The sequence below is a fragment of the Ascaphus truei genome, chromosome 1 (assembly GCF_040206685.1).
Source record: "Ascaphus truei isolate aAscTru1 chromosome 1, aAscTru1.hap1, whole genome shotgun sequence".
NCBI lineage: Eukaryota > Metazoa > Chordata > Amphibia > Anura > Ascaphidae > Ascaphus > Ascaphus truei.
In genome coordinates this window covers 442,909,661-442,927,774 of record NC_134483.1, presented here as the reverse complement: position 1 = coordinate 442,927,774, position 18,114 = coordinate 442,909,661, and the positions used below count along the sequence as shown (strand labels likewise).

General features: G+C 41.7%; 1 protein-coding gene across 2 annotated transcripts in view; it reads right to left on the bottom strand.

The window, feature by feature from the left end:
- PRDM5 (PR/SET domain 5) overlaps nucleotides 1-18,114 on the bottom strand; it is a 191,684-nt gene that overhangs the window by 142,000 nt on the left and 31,570 nt on the right. For both annotated transcript variants that reach the window (XM_075616179.1, XM_075616189.1), the window contains exons 5-7: nucleotides 12,386-12,560; nucleotides 11,746-11,838; nucleotides 11,390-11,511 (exon numbers count right to left, since the gene is read on the bottom strand). In XM_075616179.1, the coding sequence (XP_075472294.1) occupies nucleotides 11,390-11,511; nucleotides 11,746-11,838; nucleotides 12,386-12,560 (390 nt within the window). The remainder of the gene's footprint in view (nucleotides 1-11,389; nucleotides 11,512-11,745; nucleotides 11,839-12,385; nucleotides 12,561-18,114) is intronic.

Sequence of the window (18,114 nt, the reverse complement as noted above, 5' to 3'; positions counted from 1 at the left end):
CCATTGAAACCAACAGGAAAGCACCTGTTTTTTTCTGCGAGGATATTTTGATAAACGATCCTCTGACTTTTTAAGTGTTTCTCTTAAAGGAGCAATCCAAGCAATAAGAATTATCCTACATGTGTTTTTTTTTTTTTTTTAAATCCGTTCTGTAGTATTCGATAATACTTTGAGGCGTCTGCCCCACTTGGTTACAAATGATTGTTATTCCAGTCCTGCTGTAAGTAGGGTTTTGGGTTTTAACCCCTTCATGACCAGCTGCAGCAGGCTCCGTTTGTTTTATTAAATAGTTATTTTTCTTTCAGCTTGATTGTTTTATGTTTGTCTTCTGTTAGTGTTTCATGTTGTTTGTCCCATTTTAACATTACGTATTACACTATTATTTTTCTTTGTTTCTGTCCCTATGTCACGGACCCCCGGATTGGAGATTTTACAGTGATTGGAGTATTTGGATTATCTTCCCTTCCATCTGTTTGGACTCTATTAGGGACTTTGGATTCTTTTTGGGCGCTGGTCTGTATATGTTATTCGATAATACTTACTACATATATTTTTTTTCATGCAATTTTTATGAGGTTTAATATACTGAGCAGCCTTTGAGTTCTATAGCAGGTTTTAGTACACTTCCCCAGTAGTGCAAGATCTTTGTAACTCTTTCCTGTTTGTGTAAATTTGGTGCCAATATTCACAGCAGTTTGAGCTGCAAACTGTAATAATAGATAATGTTACCTTAATAATATAAGAATACATTGTAGCTGCTGAGTTACACTGACTGAAGGATTGAAACTGAAAGGCCGCCATTTAGTGAACCCTGGGAAGCAGAATCTTTGCTGATGGATCACGGGACACCAAATCGATCAGCAGCTTAGGTAATTAGTTTATAATAAAGTTAATCGAATGCTGCATACATTAAAACTATTTTTTTTTAAGTGATGCTCGGACTACCTCTTTTAAGCAGCAATTCCCTCTGAATTGTGGGGGTTTGTCTTTTAACCTTGCCTGAACCTGCGGGTCCCTCAGATCCCACCCAGAATCCCTGGGCCCCCGTGGGATGCCCCGGTTCCTGAGATATTTTATCTTTATTGTACTGGCAAATACTGTATGGCCGCGGGCTCACAAACCGAAAGTCGTGACAACGTTGGAGATTTCTATTGGCTGCGGCAGCGAATCCTGAGCATTTTGTATTCTTGCCTGAGGGACAGAAATGTTGGTCGCCCTGGAACCAAGTGGACTCTGGAATCTGTTACGGGGGTTCGAAAAAGAGGATTTTGTTTAAAAAGACAAGTTGCGTGCAGCATGGTTGTTGCTTTAATATGGCTAAAAAAAAACAGGCATTTATTACAAATTATTGAGTGCCAGAAAACAAAAAGGTTTAAATAAAGTACATTTTAAATGTACATTCAGTAAAAACTGCAGTGGATCAGTTGATAAATTTGTTGAGAAAAATCAGTTGTCTGATATCAGCTGTTTCTAATTATTAGCATTTGTTTACTTACTTCAAACAGCATCCCTCCCCTCCCCCAGAAGCCTATGTGTGTTTAACTCATATAATCTGAGTATCTTGCTCCAAGAGCATGTCCTGCTCTTTAAACAAAACAATTTAGTTAAAAATCAGGCTTTTCTTAAAGCAACAATCTAAGGTTTTACTCCCCCCAATGTTTTTGATATTTTTTTTTTACATTGGATTGAAGCAGAGGGTTACGGGAGCTGAACCCCATCAATTTCATCTCTGGGGACTCTCTGCTTCTGGAGATACTTACCTCCGTAGGGGTGCCAGGAGCCGCTCCGCTCGGCTAGCAGGGTTCATATTATTGCTGAGTTAAAAAATTAAAACATGAATTGCTCCTTTAAGCCCTATTTTATGAGATTGCTATGGTAACATTTAGACTACAATGGGTTCTGGGGAGAACTGAATTTTAACCTCCCGGACATTTAACAGTTCAAACGTTTATATCTCGTGAACTGAGCATCAGATTTTACAATAAAACTACGTTGGAAAGGGCAAGAAGAGACCTCTTAGCATAAGATGCCAAAAAATGTCGATCAGCACAGATTGGTACTTTAAAGAAGCATTCCAGAACTTGATTTTAAGATACACGTTTAGTTAATGAGACCTTTCTACAGTAATTACAGTATTTGGAAAGTAGATCTACTCATACATTTAAAGCTATTTAAACCATTTAAAATGTGTTTATTTATTTATAAAATGTTTTACCAGGAAACAATACATTGAGAGTTACGTCTCGTTTTCAAGTATGTCCTGGGCACAAAGTTATGATGACAAATACACGGTTACATTAAATGAACAGGGGTTATACAGTACAGTCAATTCACAGACATTTCATGGACAGTCAGAGTTGTAAAATTGGGTACAAGGGATAAAAGGGCTGGTCAGTTTCAGATTGAAATAGAGCAGCTTTAACATCACCAAACATCAGCGAACGGCAGGAAATGGCTCACACCCTTTCACTGCCCTTTGGCTGCACCAAAGGCTTTCCGTCTTTGGGGCAACGCAGATGTAGCCATAATAGCAGGTATTTACAAACACATACTGCAAGTTATGAGGAAGAGTGAGGGCAGTGCGAATAAAGGCTTTAGGACAAAACATTTTCTAATGTACTTTTAAAGAAAAAACTGAAACATTGCGATTATCCTATTTACCCTCTTCCCCAAAAAGAAAAGAAAGTATTGCAGCATTTTATCTCCGAAGAAAGGTGATATAAAGAAATATTCCAACAAAAAATATATATTTTGTTAATAGTTATGAAGCACGGACTCTCCGTAGCTGAACAGCGTTAATTTCAGCTCCAGGGACCCCCTGGACCCGAGATTCATGCTGTACCTCTGAATGTGCTGCCAAATCCTTATGCCAAGCTCCCACATCCAGGGCCGGATTGAGGCTTTGTGGGGCCCGGGGGCACATAAGACAGGGGAGCCTTTGTGGTCTTGTCCCCATGGCCAGCACATACCGTCATTATGGCATGTCTGTGTCTCTCCCTGTGCCCCTTTGTCTCCCTCTTTCCCCCTGCCTGTATTTCTCTTTGTCCCTTTGTCTGTTTGTTTCTCCTCTTCTGTGCCCACTTGTCTGTTTGTCTCTCTATGTGCCACCCTCTCTGTCTGTTTATATCTCTCTTTCTATCCCTTATCTGCCTGTTTCCCTAATTGCCCCTTTGTGTGTCTGTCTCCCTTTGTGCCCCTTGTCTGGAAGTTTGCGCTCTGCTCCCTTGTCTGCCTGTCTCCCTTCAGTACCTGTGCTTGTCTGAGGCCTTATTCTTGTCTTCTCCTCTGTCCCGCCCTGCTCCTCTTCTGATTGGTCTTTACTTCCCGCTCTGTCCCACCCCCTAACTTTAACAATTGCTCCTCTCTTCTAATGTAATTTTTTGCCTCCTCTGTACGTTCCTGCAGGACTCTAGCTCTCGGTCAGATACACTGACGATCACCGATCAGTGCAGGGCCCCCATGAAAGGGGGGAGAGACACACCTCTAATTTAAGCTGCCCCTGCTTGCATCATGTGGACCAATAGGAGGCTGTGACGAATGATGTTGCTGATTCCTACTGGCTTATGTGCCACAGGTGATTTGAGCTGACATATTGTGTGTCCAGCCAGGACTGCTAACGGCATGACTTACAGGGGTATGTATCTCGGGAAGTAGGGGGTCCTGAAATTAACGTGGTTCAGCCCCTGAGACTCCCTGCTTCATACCAAGCCAAAAAAAAAATCAAACAATCAGGGAGGCACGGGATTTTTTTGGGGGGGTGGGCGGCTGCAGAGGCCCCGTGCTCTTCCCCGAGGCATTTAAATTAAATGCCGGCGGATCCCGTGAGGACTCTGAAACTAACTTACCGGGATTCTGAAGACTTGCTGGGACACGTCGTCATGCGGAGTGACGTCACATGTCAGTCTTCATGGCAACGGGGTCACGTGACGTCACGCAACATGACCCCGCGGCGTCATTTGACGCTGCCAAACAAGGTAAGGGGGGCGCGAGAGTGAGGGGGAGCAGGCAGGGGGCGCAGCTCCAAAAGTTTGCACTCCCCTACCTTAAATAATATAAAGTAAAGTATGTTTTCACTGTCTGGAGTACCAGTTCACTATAGCTTTACTGTAAGTCTTGATGTTCCCTTCTTGTCATGTTAAGAAGGGTGTAACAGGGGAGTAATCCCTGTTCAAGTAATGTGCCTTTAATCTAGCAGTGTGGTGGTTAACTGCTAGTAGTCAATTAATAAACACCACCTGCCTGATTTAGATTGCTTACAAAAGCCTGTCTTGTGAGACAGGAAGTGACTCCTTAGCTCACTTGTGAACTTTGGAGACAGAGCAGTGGTTCTTGAGTCTCCCAGGAGAGACTGACCAAGAGAACACAGATCTCTGGAGCTGACAAATAAGACTTCTAAACCTGGATGCTGACATTTTCTGTGCACGCACGGGTGCGGTTCCAGAAGAGCAGAGAAGCTTACTCTACAGCAGCTAACAGATAAGACTTTTATTCTTAAGAGACTTCTTATATCTGCTTATGTCATGCTATGTGTTTGGGGCTGGGAGACATGCTTAACTAGGAGTTGTGAATTGCATGGTGTTTCACTAGGAATACTCCCAAGTGAATAGAAACTTTGTCCCCCACCCCTGTGTTTGGATGGTTTTCCTGATGAAAAGTAAAAGGCACAATAAAGCCTTATTATAATTTCACCGTACAAAAAGTCTCCAATTGTGTACCGCTGTGAACATCCGTCTACATATGGTGTCAGAAGTGGGATGAGAGGTGTCTTTGAAGTTAAAAAGGACCGGAGATTTTTATGTGAAATTTTTTTGTTATGCTTTTTGCCTACAAACAGTCTGAGCAACTTAGAAAAAAAAACTCATGCAGCAGAGATCAGAGTTAAAGGGACACACCACTGAAACTTACACTGCATTGAAACTTACAAAACCACAGATGGACTCTTTGCCCCAATCCCAAGAGGAGAGAGACTGCTGAAGTAGCTAAACCTTATTTTGCCTATCACAAAGTGAAATATGGTCATTGAAATAGGGGTTTTGTCTTCCAGCCATAGTCAGGGTTCAAGAAGTGAGTCAGCCCTTAAAAAGGGATAGGTGTTTGTTGTTTTCAAAAGTTTCGCTGAAGCAGTGAATACAGATGGTGACCCACGAGTGGTACTGATTTTGCAAATAAAGGTTGCCACACCGCATAGGGCTACCAGCTGTGAATGGAGTATATGCAGAAAAGTGTGGAAATTGATACAAGACTGTGCTGAAGCAGGGGAATTTTTAGCAAACAAATGCTGAGTGTAAAATTGCCCTATAGAGGAAAAAGGGATTTCTGATCTGTGTAAAAGGTATTTCAAAGCCAATTGCTGAGTGGTGAGTCACCCTGCCGGGAATGAAAGAAATAGTCCACTGCGAAGAATGTTTTTTTTCCTGCAAGTAAAAAGGTCTGCATATATATATTGGGAGCAAAAACAGACACCCAAAGTGTGAAGTGTGAATGCCATAATACCCAAAGATGAGACTGAAAATTACTGAACTCAGGCAGAAAACCAAATTCTGTTGCTGAAGGAGGGATTGCACCTAGCAAGTAAATGGTGTAAAGCAAACAGAAGTTTTTACCTAGCAACCACACATTCAGCATACCTAATGAGAGATTACATCTAGCAAGTAAATGGTGTAAAGCAAATAGACGTTTTTACCTAGCAACTGCACATCTTGTATACCTGATAAGAGAAAATGCATGCACAGTACTGCTGATAAAAAAAAAAAATATATATATTACCCAAGAAAGAAAAGTCTACAGGGATGCCTGTAAGAGCTACGACCTCTACAAGCAAAATATGCCCATCTGTAGGACTACCGCAATTGGGGGTTCTAGCAAATACAGTGGCAACAGCTGTAATAGCGCCTCCTGAGGTCAGGAAGAAAATGACACCTGATAGCATAAAAATGGAGGACAAGATGCAGCGTTCCTGTAATGAACCCTACCTCCCGGAAGAGTGGCCCTTCCAGTCCAATAAAGAGGAAGACATCACTTACGGGGAACCCGAACCGAGTCACATCCACAAAACACCCCAAGAATGGTGGGGGTGCCTGAACTCGGCACGAACAGAAAAGACCACTCCCTTTGATGACGAATATGATCAGCAGGAGACAGAGCGGGAGCAGTGGATCAACGAATATTTCCGTCAGCTATTACAGTTGCAAGAAAAGCCGGGTGGATCCAGTGACGGTGCTAAAATTTCAAATGAAGATGGAGACCCCAATATCCCTGAAGGGACTGTGTCATCCAAATCAAAAAGGCGGAAAAAGAAAAGCGGTTCTTCACTTACCGTGGAAGGAACAGACACGTCCGCAGATCCTGTGGAGGAAAAGGGGGACCAAGTTGCCCTGCAGCCTAGAGAAAATGGAGAATTTGTCCCGCAGTTAACCGAATATCCAGAGGGCCCATAGCAGAAGTCGTGTACCCCAAAGAAGTGTCTGTCCGGTGCCAACAGTGAGGAACCCACAACCCACCATCCCAGGGAAGTGGAGCCGGAACAAGTGAGTGACGATCCCTTGACCAGCCCTGAAGATGCCCTGAAAAATGCCAGGCATGACTGTGATATGGTCCGTGAACAATTGAAACAAAAGGAAGATGGTTACACAGAGCTACAGAAAAATAACGTGAAGCTACAGGATTATGTGCTCGCAATGTACTCTTTAGCCAGGACAGAATTGGACGATCTCAAGACTGAGCTAGATACTGCAAATGCTACTATTTCCGCCATGGATGAAAAGCAGAGCCAATCTGATAAAATGGTGGCTACGCTAAAGCGGAAGTATGAGGAGGCACTGAAGCAGATGACAGTCTTCCAGCAAGAGGTTCACACTCTTCGCATAGAGCTGAATGCCTCACAACAGGAGGTCAACAGTGTCCGGATAGAAGTGGACGTATCTCAGAAAGAGGATCAGACACTCCGCAGAGCACTGAATGCCTCACATCATGAGACCATCAGCTGCCACACAGACCTGGAAGTTTCCAGAAAGGAACTACACAGTCTCACTGAGGAGCTGGACATTGCTAAAGAAACTATTGGTAATCTTGATACAGATCTCAAAGTCTCTCAGAAGGAGCTTCAGACCCTCAACCTAGAGAAGGAAGTCTCACGCCAGAAGATTGTCATTCTCAAAGCAGATGTGCGTAAATGGAAGGAGGACTGCAAAGAGGCTCTGAAGAATACAGAGACTGAAAAAGGAGTAAATTCAAGATTAAAAAGAGAAAACTTAAAACTGAAAGAAGAAAATCTTCAGTTGACAGAAGAAGTCAAGGAAAAGTTTGAAGCAGAGCACCGACTGCAGAACCAACTGCAAGGTCTGCGTACACACCTCCAGTATGCTGAGGAGAAGCAGCAAACGCTGCAGGAAGAAAAGCTGCAGGCTGCTAAAGAGGTACAAGCGCTGCAGGAACGTCTGAATACCCAATACGTCCCCACAGAGCAGTATGAGGAGCTAAAGGCCACGCTGCATGTCACCAGAGCATCATTGGAGGCGGAGCTTCGATACCAGGTGACTCTGTATGAGAGGGAGCGTGAAAAGGTTCAGAAACTAGAGCAAGAGCTCCAGAGACAAAGAGACTGTTCCATTCCCTTGAGTCAGTACACCAAGGAAAAAACAGACGCAGCGGCAACCTTGACGACAAAAATTACAGAGCTCCAGAATATGAAGGAGACACTGATACAGACTCAGAGAAAGCAAAGTGAGCAGATAAATTCCCTGAGAAGAGACTTCCAAGACGCAATCAAAAAACAGGGATCTCTCGCGGATGAGATTACAGTCCTACAAGGACAAGTATTGACCCTGACTAATCGTCAGTATCCCATGGCTACAAAAACCCATGAAGACAAGGGTACAGTGAGAGCTGGGAATACCGCTCGTCTGAAAGACAAGGTTGCAAAATTTGAACCACCTAAACAAGCACTAGCAAAACCTTCAGCCACCCAACAGGCACAAAAGAAGGTACACGTGCTGAATTAAAACCAGAAGAATCCTTAGCTGATGAAGCTGAAAAGATGGGACATTCTCTGGAAGTGGGTGTGGAATTGCAACTTAATCTCAAAAAGGCTGAACTAGCAACCCCATTGAGTAGGAAAAGGGCAGAGAGACAGCTTCAAGAGCGGAAAACTCAAAGGGCTGTTTTTAAACGCTCTGTACTGCTGCTATACAGACTGCCTACAATAAGACAAGCACCCGACGCGAGGGAAATCTCATGACCGCGCACGTAGAAAAAAGAATATACTTGGAAAAAGTCCTCCTCGAGCGACTGAGGGGTGCTGATCTCAAGCACCTTCAGGAGGAGACACGAATAAACTGGAGAAAGGGCTCCAATCCCAGCAGGACTGAGGGTTCTCTTCCTCCATCTCTCTCATTCAAGTCACTGAGATATCTAGAATGAGAGTGGAAGGATGGGCTTTGGCCGTGGCAAGCCCGAGCTTCCCACAAACAGGGGAGGTATGTAACAGGGGAGTAATCCCTGTTCAAGTAATGTGCCTTTAATCTAGCAGTGTGGTGGTTAACTGCTGGTAGTCAATTAATAAACACCACCTGCCTGATTTAGATTGCTTACAGAAGCCTGTCTTGTGAGACAGGAAGTGACTCCTTAGCTCACCTGTGAGCTGAACTTTGGAGACAGAGCAGTGGTTCTTGAGTCTCCCAGGAGAGACTCACCAAGGGAACACAGATCTCTGGAGCTGACAAATAAGACTTCTAAACCTGGATGCTGACATTTTCTGTGCACGCACGGGTGCGGTTCCAGGAGAGCAGATAAGCTTACTCTACAGCAGCTAACAGATAAGACTTTTATTCTTAAGAGACTTCTTATATCTGCTTATATCATGCTATGTGTTTGGGGCTGGGAGACATGCTTAACTAGGAGTTGTGAATTGCATAGTGTTTCACTAGGAATACTCCCAAGTGAATAGAAGCTTTGTTCCCCCCCCCCCCCCCCCTGTGTTTGGATGGTTTTCCTGATGAAAAGGAAAAGGCACAATAAAGCCTTATTATAATTTCACCTTACAAAAAGTCTCCAATTGTGTACCTCTGTGAACGTCCGTCTACAAAGGGTAATCTGGTACATTTCATACTAGTGTGCAAGCTTCTACCTCCCGATAACCATACCTGTAATGCCAAATGGAGGCCAAAAAGGGAATACTTCCTTGGTGTGTCTTTAGGGAGAAGATAACTCCTACGGTTAGATGTACTAACATAAAGAAAGTGTGAATAGAAGTTTGTTTTGACGTATTATTCCAATTAATGTACTTTCATAAAATGTAAGAAAGAATTTTCCACATGTGCAGCAAAGTGTTAGTCAGGGAGGTTTACGCCAGTTCAGACTTGGCCATTTTTTGGGGGGGCATAAATACATTTCAAAAAATATTTTCAGTTTGATACATCTATATGCATTATTTACCACTACCTAAAAGTTCTCAAGCTGACGCAAACCCCACAAAACTTGGAGCAAATGATTTGATACATTGATACAAGGAAAAGCAAGATGAAAATGATGTAAATGCTGCTCCACATTTGCCTTGACACATAACCCCCTTATTTTATACATAGATCACAGCATTTCCACTATGATGTTTCACCAGGGATAAATGCATTTTTACTCAGATTTACTTAATAGTGCTACTGCACCGACACACTTTATTCGAGTAAATACCCAGTATGTACCTGGCAGATACCTGGAATGCGCCGCTCCTCACCTCTGACAAGCCCCGTTGCGTTTGCCTTCCCAGCCTGGGTTCATGCCTGGCTGACGGGCGGCTGATCTGTTAAATGATAATGATTAGGATTTAATAGGCTGCCATGCTTCGCGTGTCTACCAGATGGCATAAATTCATGAATTGTAATGCATTATATATATATATATATATACTGTGCAGTTTTGCAGCCAGCGGGAATAAAATGCTTCAATCCCTGCTTGGAAAATACCTCAATGCACTCGGGCAGAAAACAGTCACAAACCTCAATACACCCGGGTATACCCGAATTCGTGGGACTAGCCGAGCTCGAATAAAGTGTGTCGCCAGTGTAAGTCTTAGCTTAAAAACCATTCACATGAATGGTACAAACACATGAACTTCTAGGTGCGCTTTAGCTGAGCATCATTTAGTAAATCTGGGATTTTGTTATTTCTCCTTTTTAACTTCATCACGGAAGGATATTCTCAGATAATTCTAGAAGGTCACAGATGGTTTCAGACACAAAAACAATATCAGATAAATCACTTTGTGAGACTACTTTCTCATAAGCCAGTGTGAGAAATAAAGGGGAAAAAAACATCTGGCCTAATAAGAAAGAATTTGTTTATATCAAATGCCCTGCCGATTTCTAGCCCATCCTCAGAACCAGGCTAAAATGTAAATGAGCGGTTTTATAGTTTCTGAAGAGGACAACTCAAGATTGGCATAAATACAAAATTAACCCCTTTACTGTCATGACATCACCCGGCTGGTTCGCCCTTATTGGTTGAACAGCCAGGGGGCGTGGCCATCTCTCCGTCACCAGTTCAAACCACAATTTTCTTGTATTTAGACAATCTGGTTGAGCATCCCGGCGGAAAACTGTGCGCCAAGGTAGCTAGTGGGGCCAGCCCCATCGAGGGGCGGTTCTTGTTTCTGCAACGCACGCCATAGCGCACGCTGCAGCAGACCGTGGTTCAGACTTCTTCTGGTGACGCGTCGCCATGGCAACGCAGTGGCAAATGACACTGCGGCGTCATATGACGTCGCAATTGCTATGGCAACGTGACGTGATGACGTCAGAGCCCCGGTAAGGAGAGGGGGCGCGAGGAGAGGAGGACAGCCATCAGGGAAAAAGATTGCGCTCCCCTGTTCTAAGAGACTACTGGCCTGATAAATACAATTTGACTGGTTTTGAGTTATACATTCAAATTGTTCTTCTTTTTATTTCATATTTGGCCCACTGGGGAAGATAGGCAGGAAATACACAGCAGGTTTTTTTTTTTTTTTTCAATCTTTTTTCAGGATTTATTGGAGTGCTATACTTGGGAGCTCCTGGTTCCTATATAACAATGTTTTTTATATACACGTTGTTTGTAAGAAAGTTTCCTTGACCCAACCTACCCCAGAAGTTCCAGTATTCACGGTCATTTTTAAGTAATGTGTAGTGCACATGCATTATTTTATTTAACAGACCCATTTGATATAATATGTGTTTTACACAAGCTTTGGAGAATAACATACAATGGGGCTGATTCCATATGTGCCAGAAACGGCCCAATCAGTCGCTTCGGCACATATAGAATCAGCCGCAAAGCATGATAAGAAAAAATCTTTAATAAAAAAAAAAACATGATAAACACCCTAAAATCTCAAACTTGTCATTCAGTTTTTGAACCTCACCTGTATGAACATTTTCTTTGTGCTTTTTCAGTGTATCTTTGCTTCTGAATCTCTTCCCACAGCTATCAGCTTTACATATGAATCTCGCATCGCCTCTGCAGGCTTCTTTATGCTGTTCAAAACTATATTAAACAGTGAGAAAAAATATTAAAGAGTACACCGTCTGCAGCTTTTATTTCACTGCTTCAGCATGACTCGTGGTAAGAATTCAAGTCAACTCATGCATTACCTATAAAGGAGGAAGTACTTCTTTCTCTTGGTTAGGTGTCACAAAAGAAGTCTAGCAAGCTTGAAAGCAGACATGCAAAAAGGGAAGCCAGAAATTAGACAGCAGTTCAGTAATTCAAACACAAAACCTCAACGCTGAGCCGAAGGAGGTATTGCAAACCGAACACTGATAACTCCCTGAAGTGTCCCCGGAACTGATATTCTCTGTGCACTGAAGTACACTAAAGAAAAAGAAAAGAATGAACATATTAATGTATGTAAATACAGTCTAGAATTAGGCTCAACTACCATGATCTTATTTTCAAATGATTTCAAAACAGCTGCATATGCTTACAGATTTCTGGTGTATAATGTTGGCAATCACATACATGTACAGTATTTACGTTTTTACATATGCTGTACTAAACGATTATCGAAACTGAAAAGGGAAATATTAAATGTTGCTTTTAGAATTAATGTACAAATGTTGTGCTCCCTTTATTATGTATATAATTAGAACTTCTCAATTATTTGATACTACTGCCACAGGCTGTTAATACAAGCATTTATTTTAGGCTTGTAGTTAAAAGGTAAATGTAAGGAAAAGTATACTACACAACAAGATGATAGCCTTTTTTCAAGCTGAAAGGAGAAGAACCAATGTCAGAAGCAAAAACTAGACACAAAAAAAGGGAAAAAATGGAAAGTGTCATGGAGAAAGAGACAAGTATTGATGTACTGTAAGATGCAGATAGCAAAACCTCACATGCAGAATACTGTGGTACGCACTGTCGCTGAAGAGCCTGTTTCACTGGGAATTTCTTCCCACAGTTCCGGCATTTGAATTCCTTTTCCTCACTTGGCTTCTGATGCAGGGCTTGCAGGTGCTCTGCTAGGATCTCCTGGCTTCGAAAACTAGATTCACAGTTGGGGCAGCCATGGTCCTCTTTATAGTTAAAATAATCTAAAAAAGGCAAAAAAAACGTAAATTTCACTAACATAGTTATATATTATTATTATTGTCTATTTGTGAACAGACAATATTGAATATTGTACCGTGCCAATACAGTATTTTCCGAAGCACGGTACAATAGGGTACAGGGTTATGTATATTACATAAACAGTTACATGGAAGTGAGGACAAACATGCACAAACAGATATAAAGACGTAATGAGGGCCCTGCTCGTGAGAGCTTACAACCTAGAGGGAATCAGGGATAAGGTTGAAAAAAGAAGGTAAGGTGGCTGCTCATTGTGGGATAAGGTGTGGCTCAGTTTAAAATATGACCCAGTCTGAAAGCTGAAGCCATGAAGGTTTTATTTGTGTGTGTGGGGGGAAGGGGGAACACACGTTACATAGGGTGGAGGTTGGTCCAGCCACACACCTGATCCCAATTGAGTTGTAGGGGAGTTGGATGTTAGAAGTACGGCGAGTAGGATTCCTTGAAAAGGTAAGTTTTATGGGCATTTTTAAACATCTGAAATCTGGGGCAGAGTCTAATGGTATGTGATAAAGAAATCCAGAGAGAGGGGGCAGCATGGGAGGTTTTGCAGTAGGGAGTGAGAGGGGGTATAACGGTGGGAGAAAAGGCAGATGTTGTGGGCAGAACATAGGGGGCTTGTAGGTTTGTATTTGTGGATGAGGGGTGAGATGTAAGGGGAGGGGGCAGTGTCGTTGAGACCTGTGTAAGTCATTACTAGGGTTTTACATTTAATTCTATCTAGAGGCTATGGGAAGCCAGTGTAGGGAATGCGTAATAGAGCAGTAGAAGTGGAGTGGTGAGTGAGGTAGCTGAGTCTAGCAGCAGAATTTTGGATGAATTGGAGTTGGGAGAGGCGGACAAGGGGAATGCCAACTAAGAAAAGGTTGTAGTAATCGAGGCAGGACATGATGAGTGAATGGATTAGGATTTTCATTGCATCATAAGTGAGAAAATGGCATATTTTGGTGATATTTTGGCAGTGGAGACAGCAAGACTTTGTGAGGTATGAAAAAGTTTGTAGTGATTAAAGCGCTCCAGCGCTGGATCCGTTAGTGTTAATACACTTAGTATAAAGCACAGAGGCACCGTGCATAAGGCTAGTGGTATACAATTAATAGCAATATTGATTCTCAAAAGGTATGAAGTCCATGAAGAGACATATGTACCCTGAACATGCGAGTTAGTGGGTTGAAGCCCACTCCTCAAAACCTCGTTGGGATAGTACCTGGACTACTATTATCACCAGAGATTCACTTGATAATGTATAAATGATATACCTCTGTCCTGTGCCTCTGATAAAGCGTGCTGCCAATAGTTGTATCAGAATAGACAAAAATCGGATTATGGTGCACACCCAAGAGAGTGGGTCACACTTTTTTTTGTTTAAATATGGACAGATAAAAGCTATATATTTTTACTAATCTATTTTTGTGACCCCACTCTCTTGGCTGTGCGCCATAATCCGATTTTTGTCAAGTCTTCGTGAGGAACTGAATGTGAGGAATGCAGGAGAGATCAGAATCAAAGATGACCCATAGACAGCTGGCTTGAGGTTGTTGTTATTGACAGTGAGGGACAATGTGGGTGTAGTGGTGGCCGTGAAACGGGGAAAGAATATTAGTTCTGTTTTGGACATGTTAAGCTTCAGGTAGCAGTGAGCCATCCATGAGGAGATTGCAGGTAGACAGTTGGGGACACAGTACAGGAAAGAGGGGAAGAGTTCAGGGGAGGAGAAATAGATTTGGGTGTCATCGGCAAAGGAGATGATACTGAAAGCCAAAAGATTGTATTAGTTCACCAAGAGAAGAGGTATACAGTGAGAAGAGCAGAGGGCCAAGGACAGAGCTTTGTGGGACTCCAACAGAAAGAGGGAGTGAGGAGGAGACACCAGAGAAGGAAAAACTGAAGGAGCGGTTGGAAAGGTTGGACATAAGCTAGGAGAAGGCTGCATCATATACGTCAATGGACTGGAGAATGTTTAGGAATAGGGGTGATCAACAGTGTCAAAGGCTGCAGAGAGATTCAGGAGAATTAGTATGGAGAAATTATCCTTAGATTTAGCTGTAAGTAGTAGATGAGGTTGAAAAAAGACATATGTCCAACAAGTTCAACCTATGTTCAACAGATAATTATCCTATTTTTGTATTTACAGTATTTTGATCAAGAGGAAGGTAAACATAAAACCCCAGTGAAACAGTATCCAATGACGTTTCATAAGAGGAAAAAAATGTATGCCTTCTTGACTCCAAATAATGGCAATACGATTTCTCCTTGGATCAACATCTTTCTAATGTTTGCTGATTTGGTGTATCCCTGTACATATTTCCTTTCTAAAAATATGTCCAACCTTTTTTCAAAGTAACTATCGTATCTGCCATCACAGTCTCCATGGGTAATGAATTCCACATTTTAACAGCCCTTACTGTAAAGAACCCTTTCCTTTGTTGCTGGTGAAATCTTGTTTCCTCCAACCTTAAGGGATGACCCTTTGTCATTAGTATTGCCCTTTGGATGAATAGTTCTTTTGAAAGCTTCTTGTATTGCTACGTAAAACTAGCAGCGCTATACAAGAACATGCTATTATTATTATTATTATTATTATAGTCCCCGTAGATACCTCTTTTCTAATGTAAACAAATCTAGTTTAGTTAGCCTCTCCTGTCAGATTTTCCAACTCTCACATTAAATTGGAGGCTCTTCTCTGCGCTTGTTTTAGTTCAATAATATATTTTTTATGGATTGGTGTCCAAACTGTACGCCATATTGATGGTGTAGTCTTGCTAATGCTTTATGCAGTGGCATAATTATGTTTAATTGCCTCCATCTATTCCCATTTAATGCAAGATAAGATCTTATTTGCCTTTGCAGGTACTGCCTGACATTGGGCACTATTGCTAAGAAATCAGACATTTGGCTGCGGAAAGTTGTAGCGACGGCAGACCACCAGTGGCACTTTGGTCGCGGACAAACGTCCTAGACCTTTATTGCTAATCCTGCTGTCTACAAGCACTCCTAAATCCTTCCCCATAGTGGATTTATCTAATTATGTCCCATTTAATCTGAAAATTGCCTGTTAATTCTTGTTTAACAAATGCATAACCTTACATGTATTTCTATTAAACCATATCTGCCATCTACCTTCCAAAGTTTCTAGTCTTCCCAAGTCCTTCGGGAGAGAAATAACATCCTGCTCTTTTTTTATTACCTTGCCCAATCTAGTGTTATCAGCAAAGATGGAGACTTTAAAAAGCAGGGATCCAAGTACCGATCCTTGAGGTACTCCACTTACAACTTTAGTCCATCCTGAAAAGGCTACATTTCTGAAAACTTTCTGTTGTCTATCATTTAACCAGTTTTCAATCCAGGTGCAAATATTTTTTACCAAGATCAATTTCCTTTACAGGCAGTCCTCGTTTTACAACGCTTCGCTTTACAACGAATGGCTTATCCAACGCTGTGCAATGCATACCTATGTTCATTTTTACAACGCCAAAACGGCTTATCCAACGCTCTTACGACGCTTTGCAACGTTGTGTATGTGTATATATATACACATAAACAATGTTGCAAAGCGTTGTAAGAGTGTATATATATATAATATTATACTATATAATATATTATTTATTATGTTATATTATATATATAATACAGTATATACACTATATAACTTATGTGTGTGCTGCATATCTTATTGCCTGCATAAAATATTTGGTGTATTTTAGTGTTTAAAATGCCTTCAGAAACGGAACCTTTCATTTAACCAGTGTTCCTATGGGAAAATGTGTTTCGCTTTACAACGTTTCGCTATCCAACGCCATTTTGAGTAACACATTGTGTCGGATAACCGAGGACTGCCTGTATTTTGTACACTACCCTCTTGTATAGCACGTATCTTAATCATTTTTTAATTTAAGGAAATGTAAGTATATATATATATATATATTCCAAAAGATTGACCTAGGCGCAAGGGGAGACAAGAAAGAAAAATATAGGGTTGTATGTTTCGACAATTTAACCCATAATTGGTACGAAATGCATTCACAGCGTTTCAATTAATTTGAGCTTTGTATCCACTCTGGGATCTGGAACAGTGTAGATAATCTGGAGCGTCCAGCAGCACGTGTTTCACAGCCATGTATTACCTCATACGTAGCGTTACATATAGAAAGGAAGGTAAAAAAACATACAAAATAGTGTAACACAGTTTTAATAAAAAGAATAATTCAATCACAGTAGGTAAAAAACTCACACTTTGTGAGTTCTCATAAAACAGTTGAGAACTCAGAGTATCTCACACTCATAAGGGCTAATGTTATTCAGCTGGGCTTCTGACAGTCTCTAACGATATCCATATACACCTCTGATGTTGTTCTGGTGTAGGGTGTTGTATATACACAGTTCAAATAGCCGAGAGCTCTAGTGACGTCACACTCTGCACCTGCACTGCTTACAGTGCCCACACTCTCCTAGGACCGGATATACTCCCCGTTTAAGTGAGTCCTGCTTGGGTCTCTCACTGCACCTAACATGCTCTTAGTACTCACGGTACTCTTGGGGTCTCAAAGGTCTTATGGTGCACTCCGTTTTGGATAGTCACGGCTTCATATGGAATTCCTCTTCAACACCGGCTTCTCCCGCCCTCTGTGTTCACCCGGTACCTCCGCAGGAAGTGATGACGTGATGACGTCCCTCAGTCTCGCGGGAGAAGCCGGTGTTGGAGAGGAATTCCATCTGAAGCCGTGACTGTCCAAAACGGAGTGCACCATAAGACCTATGAGAACTCACAGTGTGAGTTTTTTACCTACTGTGATTGAATTATTCTTTTTATTAAAACTGTGTTACACTATTTTGTATGTTTTTTACCTTCCTTTCTATATGTAACGCTACGTATGAGGTAATACATGGCTGTGAAACACGTGCTGCTGGACGCTCCAGATTATCTACACTGTTCCAGATCCCAGAGTGGATACAAGGCTCAAATTAATTGAAACGCTGTGAGTGCATATCGTACCATTTATGGGTTAAATTGTCAGAACATACTACCCTATGTTTTTTCTTTCTTGTCTCCCCTTGCGCCTAGGTCAATCTTTTGGAATCTCTTCGTTACAAGCTTGTGGAGCTGTAGACCTAATTGGCAGCAGATAGAGTCAGTGATAGATAGATTGTTAGGGTTAATACCCTCCGCTATATGTGGTAACTATATAATTTAGATATCTCTGTGTGATTGCGCTGTGTGTATTTTTCTTTTTTATATATATATATATATATATATATATATATATATATATATATATATATATATATATACATACATACATACACACACACACACACACACACTGTATAAAGGAAAAAAGGGACAGGCACTCCTATATGCAAAAATTTGAAATTTATTAACTCAACGCTTCGGTCCCCACCGGGACCTTTCTCAAGAGTCCCAGTGACCGAAATGTTGAGTCAATAAATTTCACTTTTTTGCATATAGGAGTGCCTTTTTCCTTTTTCTGTATCTTTTTGGACAGTATGCACCCTTCC